The sequence below is a fragment of the Adiantum capillus-veneris genome, chromosome 18, assembly GCF_014529385.1.
Source record: "Adiantum capillus-veneris isolate H3 chromosome 18, ASM1452938v2, whole genome shotgun sequence".
NCBI classification, from domain to species: Eukaryota; Viridiplantae; Streptophyta; class Polypodiopsida; order Polypodiales; family Pteridaceae; genus Adiantum; species Adiantum capillus-veneris.
In genome coordinates this window covers 28100857-28109693 of record NC_140948.1, presented here as the reverse complement: position 1 = coordinate 28109693, position 8837 = coordinate 28100857, and the positions used below count along the sequence as shown (strand labels likewise).

General features: G+C 40.1%; 1 protein-coding gene across 1 annotated transcript; it reads left to right on the top strand.

Moving 5' to 3' along the window:
- The first annotated feature begins 2564 nt into the window (after positions 1 to 2564).
- On the top strand, positions 2565 to 3393 carry LOC147435401 (oleosin G-like). The gene has a single exon (XM_086487953.1). It carries the CDS (start codon positions 2703 to 2705, stop codon positions 3192 to 3194), a length of 492 nt encoding a protein of 163 aa, XP_086344079.1. The 5' UTR covers positions 2565 to 2702; the 3' UTR covers positions 3195 to 3393.
- The last annotated feature ends 5444 nt before the right edge of the window (positions 3394 to 8837 follow it).

Sequence of the window (8837 nt, the reverse complement as noted above, 5' to 3'; positions counted from 1 at the left end):
GGTGGTATGTCTACTTTATACTATTTCGCCACCACAAGTAGAGGTTAAAATGTGAAAACTAGTGAAATCATATGTTATACGGATAGTGTGTGTGTGTGTGTGTGTGTGTGTGTGAGGGGGAGAAGGAGGGGAGAGATAGGTAGAGGGTGTGAGACATGGAGTAGGGAGGGTTAGGCTTGGTGCAGAATAAGAGGGTAGAGTATGTTGCAAATACGCGACATTTTTTGCCCTCTTTTCTTTTTTAGGCGTCAGTGATTACCGCGGAAATTACCGCGCCTATTACCGCAGATATTATCGCGTAACATCATTTCAAACGGATACAAACGTATCCGAGGTAGCAGAGGAGGGGGGTACAAACCACCCCCTCCCCATGCCCCCCCTCCACCCTTAGATAGACATAATGTCATTTTTAGCATTTTGATTTATTTTTTTATTCTTTTCTTTTGTTTAATTAATCCTATTGAATATTTTATACTAACATGTACTTAAATAATTAGAGTAATTTTATTTGTAAGATATTTAGATGTTTTTTATATGCATTTTTTAATCTTTTTGTATCATTTGCAATTAAAAATTAAACCATTTAGTAAAAGTATTGATTCCACTTTTTTTTTTTAATGTAGCACTCATTGCACTTTATTTTTTTTATCGTTTCTCTTTTCTTATTGAAATATGTAATTGACACTTTTTTCTCTAATTAATTGTTTATTCTGCACATGTGCAAGACGTCGTCTGAGATGATTGTGGCCCTCCGAATGTCTGTGAACGCGATCGGTGGCTTAAGGACAAACTCCCTTGTCCTTGGGTAAGTTTGTTATATGGCTTTTATACATCTCTCTCGCTTCATGGTCTCTCCTTGCAATTGTATTAATACGCTTGTTTGTTGTAGTTTGATGGGAAGAATATTGCCAAAAAATCACCATATGCCTCCAGATCGTCGTCGAGCTAGATCGTATATAACTGCACTTTGCATGGAGTATTAGCAATCCACGCATGCGTCAGCGATTGCATACTATATAGTAATGAGCACGCACATGCTACCTCATGTCCCGTGTGCAAGGAAGCCCGCTGCAAGACCGAAGTGAGCGGGGTGCACTTACCCTCTAAGGTATTGAGACATTTTTTATTAATCCCTCGCATTCAACACATGTTTAAAAACAGGTCTACCATGGAGCTTCTTGAGTGGCACACCAACCACCGCTCAAATGGTGGAATGATGCGTGTCTGTGCCGATTTACCTGCGTGGAGGCACATCAAAACTCAATGGCCAGAGTTTGGGTTGGAGCATCGACACTTGAGGCTTAGGTTAGCAAGTGATGGTATCAACCCCTTTGGCACTAAGTCTACTTCATGAAGCACTTGTCCTGTGGTGATCGTCAACTATAATATTCCACCATGGGAGACAAGCAAGAAGGGCAATATACTTCTTTCCTTGCTTGTGCCAGGGAAGTACAAAGTGTCATATATTGACGTCTATCTCGAGCCCCTAATCGAGGAGTTGGAGGAGTTATGGAGAGGCATCCCTATTGTAGATGCCTCACTTGCAAAGAGGGGAGAGAAGCCATTGTGAGGGGAATCCTTATGTGAACTATGCACAATTGTCTTGGGCTTGGAGAGATTTATTGTATCTCCCTTTTCCTTCTCTCTCTATTCTCTCTCCATTTAGTTTGAAGCTTCTCTCTAACGATATGATATGATATGTATGCATAGTTGTCCACATTAGGCCACAATGCATGTCCTACATACTGGCCACCATTGATGACAGAGAGGTCGGATGCCTTGCGCAGGTAATCTATCCAAACAACCATCGTTTCTTACCCCAAGGTCATAGCAAACACAAGGCTCCAACAAATGGGAAGACGCCTCTAAAGCTCACGATGGCAAATTGGGCAACCATTTGGGTATCTTTTTTTTTGAATTTGAAAATTTCATATAATGTTCTTTAATTTTTATTAAGGGGAGGGAAACACCAAAATTTGAGGGGGGAGGAATGTTTAAGCCAAAATTTGAATGTTTAGGCGATCGATGAGGATAGTAGTCATAGACTAATTGGTAGCGTACTAGGAGTAGTCATAGATTAATTGGTAGCGTACTAAGAATAGGAATCCATGAACGACTGAGCTATGGGCTCTGCACTTGATTTCTCAAAAGGGCTGTGCAACCAATAGTGTTGTTGCTACAGTACCAACTTGAAGTTTGGTGTGTAAAGGCTACTTGCCCACTCCAAAAGGGAGAATAGATTTCATAGACTAATAGGTAGCGTACTAGAAATAGTGGACAAGACTTGAGCACTCGAGACTACCTGTACATCAACGGGCGGGCTATGGACTCTGCATCTGATTCCTTGAAAAGATTGTGCACAATACCAACCCGAAGTTTGGTGTGTAAAGGCTACCTACCCAATGTGTGGTTTTGTTTTGGTGTGTAAGGGGCCTTAACCGAGAGGAACAATGTTTTATCAGGGTTTAATAGAGAGTTAGAAGTAGTAAGTGCCAGTGTGCATGCAAGCAGCACGACAGCTTCTAATTCCTGAATTGGTTTACTCTCACACAAGAAGAAGCGCAGCGCATCGACCTCGGGTGCCTGCATTCTCTTGTCATAACGTCACAACAGCAGCTCTAATAGCCTCTCTCTCTCTCTCTCTCTCTCTCTCTCTCTCTCTCTCGTGCACGCTTTGTTCTGTACAGAAGAAGACAGAAGCCATGTCGACAAGCGAGGACAAGATGCGTCATGAGCCCAGAGAAGAGAAGGGAGCTCCCTCCCTACCCGCTAAGATCGTGGGAGCCGCAACCGTGGCTGGAATGGTGGTGGGTCTTCTCGCTTTAGGGGGCCTTGCTGTCGTCGCGGTAGCCACCATTTCCGCAGTCTCAGCACCCATCTTGCTCTTCTTGAGCCCCATCCTTGTTCCCATCGGGACTGTCATCGTAGTCACAACTTTGGGGATTCTTGGCGCAGCTGCTGTTGCGCTTGCTTGCCTTGTTGTATTCTCTTGGATTTATGGTTACATTAAAGGTGATGGAAAAAGGGAGGTTGAGTCCATACAGAGATCGATTGCGGAGACAGTAGGAGCGGTGAAGGAGAAAGTGGGAGAAACCAAGGAAAAGGCACAAGAGAGAGCTGCGGCCACACAACAGAAGGCGCCGAGCCCACCTCAAGAAGCTGGCTCAGGAAGCAAGGGAAAAGGTCAGACATGAATCTAGAGCAAGCTCTGATTGCAAGGTATCTCTCTATAACCATAGGACTGATCATTTTCCTAGTTTGTAAGGGCCCTAATTACTTCAGTGGCTCATATTGGACATGTGATTAAGCCCAAATACAAACTTATTACATTTAACTTTTGTACCACGGCTTGGTTTCGATCGATATTTTGGACCTTTTCTAGGGTTTTGCTTTGGTCGATGTGTGAGTGGGAGGCAAAATATTCAGATATAGGATTTTTCTTTTGCAAGGAAAAAATCAGAATTTTGTGTTATGTTTCAAGAAGGTAATTACTTGTTTTGTTCATTTCTGCCATTCAAATAATTGTGTGTAACGGTACTATGAGCTTACTATGCAAATGCATTCTAAGTACACATAAATCTCACATACAAATATAAATCTCACATACACATACAAATATAAATCTCACATATACACATATACACGCACACACACACATACATAAATCTCTCCCTGGCTCCTCAAACTCAAGAGGGAGGCAAGCTCCTCTGTAGCTTGGTCATGTATATATAATACATATTTATGTGTGTGCACGCACACACACTTGTATATGTATATATGTACGTACATATGCATGCATGTATGTATATGTGTGAGTGTGCACGCAATGCTCAAGTTGAACATGACATCCTCGCATTGTGTATGCCCACATTGTTGTTTCTTGTGAAAATGTGAAATTGCACGCGAGTTGAACAGAAGGGTTATTCGGCCCCATATTTTACACGTACGTCGTTAACATGCACAAGGGTACCAATCAAACGGAAGATCCATATATGATAGGAAAAGGGGGTGTGATATATTCTTTAGAGATCTACAGATTAGGTGCTTTTTAGGCCTTGGAACTCATGTGATATATATGGAGGGTTTCTCATAATGACCACTCCAAGCCTAGCTAACACCTAAATACTCTCTTTAGAGCAGGCCCTGTCTCCCTATCTTTTGATTAAGGCTTGTAAATCTCATTTATCATAACCAAACACTATCGGAGCTCCATTCCTCGTAAATTTCTTTCACAAATTGTATAGTCGAGAACGTGTTACTCAAAGCTGTGATTTGCTTGCATATGCTCCTCTCTTGATAGCTTGTGATATTGCCTGCTTATACTCCTCTCTCGATAACTTATGCTGCATTAAAACTCCACTAAAGACTCTTAAAAGATGAAAAACTCCACTAAGGAGCGTCACAATCCACCTGACACAAATTTGGGCTCCTTAGTTTTGAACTTCTTGAGCTTTGCATTACCAAAGTTTTTAAAGTTGTGTTGTATGTCAATCACTTAAGTATTTTGAACTTCTTAATAAACATAGAAGAGTCAAATCCAGGTATTTTAATTTGTTATACTGCTCAAATTAAGCAGGGTAGTATTTGAATTTTTTTACTCAGCATGTTGATGGCTGATTAAACTGATGAGGTATATTGATATTTTTCTTACATACCACAATACATTTCTAGAGGGAAAATGCAACAAGGCTGAGTTTCAAAACCCACATATATGTCGATGATGCTCCAACCACGGTTTTTTTCTTTTTAGCTTCTTAAATCATGTGGTTTTCATTGCAATGTATAAAAAATCCAAGTTAGACTTTTTAATCACTCTATGAAGACCACCTAGATATTAGCTAGCCTTGTGCCGCTTCTTCAGTTGGTTTTAAAACATACCATGCAAAGCCACCTAATTTTTTAGTCTGACATGAAGGGCTTGTTTAAACACTTACCTTATATAGCAAAGAATTATATTAAGAGGCATGCTTTAACATTGAAAACAGGAAAGTAGTAACTTCCAAAATGCTAGTGAAGAATGTTTTAAGGCATGCTACGGTTTGTATGGAGATATACTACTTATATTTTTCACCAAACATGTTGCCTCCTTATATTCTTCAGTGCACATGTTGCAAATTGAATATAAGCCCTTTCGCAGGAAGAATACTACTTTCTGAGTAAAGAGTGGGTGCCCAGTAAAGAGAAGGGTGCCCTTCAAATCCTTAAGGTGTTATGAGGTGCAACCTTTAAATTTGAAGGATGCAACACCCTTCAAATGGAGTGTAACCCTTCAAGGTAGGGTTACCTTAAGTGTGCCATGATTACTGAATAGGAAGCAGCTCATTTTGACTCGCAAATCTTCATGGAGTGCAAGTATTAAGCACTACACCATGCTCTAAGAATCCTTGTGTCAGTGAATTTACTTAATGTTTGGAAAAAGTGCTCATTACAGTATATACTTGTAAAATTACCCTCAAATAGCATTTGTTTAGAAAAAAATAGAGGCACACAACCTCGCCCTTTGAAAGTTTATCTTGTGATCATAATATTCCACGTTGTAAACTATTATAAAATATGGTATGCTCCAATAGAAAGTAACAAGACCTAAAATTTGCAATTGTAGAGAAAAATCAGAGCTATCAAATTCTGCATTAATTTGCAATCATGATTTTAAAAAGATCATGATCAATGCATTACGTGCTCATATGCTATGCTCATTAAAAATGTAAAAAACTATGTGTGTGGGGCTAGAGATGGCACTCTCCTCACCCAATTGTTATAAACATAGGGAACATAACCTTCTTTCGTTTACTTGTTATCACATCCAGAGTTGGATAGTCACGAAATGCCTCTACTTCAATGTTGGAGGGTCACATTTTATTTTTGCATTTACAATACATGAGAATCCTTTTCTTTAATATTTTTGTACTTGTTGATCCAACAACCACTAAGTCAAAATCTCATCATGGATTTTCTTTTCCTTGTCAATTTTTTGAATTCTAGATCCACTCGTTGTTTTGTTGTACCTTTGTACGTCTCTTCTAGCATCCGACAGCACCTACTACCTTGGCTTGCATTCCTTGCCTTCCTTGTGCTACCACACTACTTACTCAAGTACATATGGTGATGCCCTTTTGAAGAGCTAGGGCTTCTATCATCTCGATACGTCTTGCTCTAGTCTCTAGATTCATTAGTGTCATCATGCTCTCAGTACTAGAAATGGATGTTTGCATTTTCATCATCCTGGGGGGATTCACCATGGAAAACTTACCACACCACGTAAGTACAAGGGAGGGGGTTTTTTTTTACAAGTTATATAAGCGTATAAGTTAGGGGCAGGCCCCCAATAATCTATCTCCCAAGCTTACAAATAAGGGAGGAGGGGGGGTATCATATTTATGGGGGGGGGGGGGGGGCTGACCCAGGTTGATTACTTGTAACCATTGGTAACAGATATGCACTAGAACTCGGATGAATTTTTGAGAAGTTTTTTATTAGGTCACACATCAAATTTTGCATCAAGTCAGTCATATATAAGGGTTGATTTGCACCATCTTTGGATGGGTCAGAATTGGACGAGTAGCCAAAGTGCAGGTTGATTGAGTGCATAGTTTGAAATTCAAACTAAGACACATTGAGAGTACATCTAGTTATCAATAGAAGTGGTTCCTTAGTACATTGCGAGTCCCTATGCTACACACTCTTTGACTAGTTTTACTCAGTTAGATCATGTGAGACCTAAAGTTTATATGTAAGGTAGAGGTATGATAGTTTTCTTCATTGATTGTCGTATAAGAGTAGAAAGGGAGGTCATATTACCTAATATGAGTCGTATATAGGGGTTTTATCAAATTTTTATGCTCGCAAATGGCGTCCCATTTTATATATAGAGTGAATCGCCCGGGTTCATCATCTAGCCTATTGAATTTACAATTGCATTCTAGCCACACTGGATAGCTGCAGCACACCCTTGTGTAATGACTTTTGGATCTATTCGATCCATCTCATATACTCTCATGAAAAAAGCATAGTGTAGTGTAGCCCTATGAAGCTTCTTCATAGCCAGCCAATCCTTTGAGCGGTTTCTTTTGGAGATGTTGAAGCCTATCCGATTTGACAATTGGCATTGGATTGGTATTTGGGGTTGGGTATGAACCATTGCTTGATGCCTAGTTCTTCTCACCATCTACTGGGGCATTGGTTTGAGTCTGATATGTGCTAGTCGTCCCCTTAGACTCTTGCTGTGCTTTGGTCTATCATTGGGCCATATCAACTGGTGGCTCAAGAGTGCTTATTGTCATCTATATCCTAGCCTTGAATTTCTTCAACAATTCTGCTATCTTTTCATTTTTTTATTGGATGACCCTTTCTCTGCCGCCTGGGGTGATAGTCTCTTCACCCCAGTTTGTACTACCTCTTTTCCTTTATCTTCAATTGGTGGCTTTGTGGCAGTATCTTTGGTCTTATCACTTTTACCCTTACTAGTATCCTCGTCTCCGTGTTCGCACAAAATGACAATGTAATTTCAGGTGCTCTGTCTTTTGCCACCTAATCCTAGGTAGTCAGGATGTTGAGTTCACTAGAGCCATATTCATCCAATGTACAAATTGCAAGATATACCAAATTTTGAAGAGGCATTTGGACCTAGTCTTGACTATATGATGTGCTACATTGGTTACAAGAATTGGCTAATTTTGATGCTGGCATCTGGATTCTAAATCTTAGCCAATAGCATTTCAAATAGTTTCTCAGAGAGATATGTTGGATTATTTTTCAAGCTGATGGTTTTTGCTAAGAAAGGATATATTGAGGTGCATTCTGGTGCAACTACTGGAATGCCATGTGCTCCATCATTTTGCTTTGTACTAGTCTGATCATCTCCCTTTAGGAATTTTTTGACCTCCTTAACAGTGGCCAGTGTGGGTTTCTCTACAACTGAAATCTGAAAGACCTAAGGTATTTCCCCCATTGTTAGCTCCAGTGTTCTTCCATTCACTACAGTTGTTCCTTTGTCTGTCTGGAAAGTTGGGTTATGTGTGCATCAAAGGCTATCTTGGAAACCAAGGAGTGGTGCATTCATGGCATGTGTGCATATATCTATGCGAAGGGTGCACATGCACCACGAATGCACCACTCCTTGGTTGTCTTGGACTTATGTGCATTTTTTGTGATGTGTCACTCATGCAGTGGTCCGTTGTAATTTTTATTACTGATAAGATCCTCTTTGTGATTGTGGTTTTTTTTTTTTTTGGTGATGACCATTAGTGGTATTTATGAGACTCGTTTTCCCCATTGGTTCTAAACTGGCTTTTCTAGTTTGACACGTGTTTGAATGCAGTCTAAGTGTTGTTTGTGATTGGTGAGAGGTTGGAATTGCACTGGTTTTGAAGCTGGTTTGATATGGAACAAATTCAAGGGTTCATCTTCTGATTTGGGGTGTACATCTAGTAATGGTTCTATTGGGATTTCTTCTATTCTAGCATAGTATAACTTGATCTTGGCCCCATTGTATACTCTTGATAACAACAATCCTCACAAATCTCAAAGCCTTATTGTACCATTAAAGAACATCCAATCTACTTTATAGGATCCTAACCAAGATATCTTCAAATTTGGTTTCTTTGGTCCTAACTTAGACTAGTAAAGTAGTACCAAATCACCCTTCTTGAGCTCCTTGACCTTGATCTTGCTATTGTGCCAATGTTTTCTCCTCTACTAAGTTCCAACATTTCCCTCTGTCTACCCTCATCCAGCTTCATACAGCTTCTCTAACCTACTCTTCAAGTTCTGGTCAAAGTTCATGCCATGTTATATTGCCAGTCTGAGACTAGGAACGGCAAACTCCATTGTTACTACTG

Bases quoted from the DNA above. Each gene is read 5' to 3' on its own strand.
- LOC147435401 (XM_086487953.1), top strand. From the start codon at position 2,703: ATGTCGACAAGCGAGGACAAGATGCGTCATGAGCCCAGAGAAGAGAAG.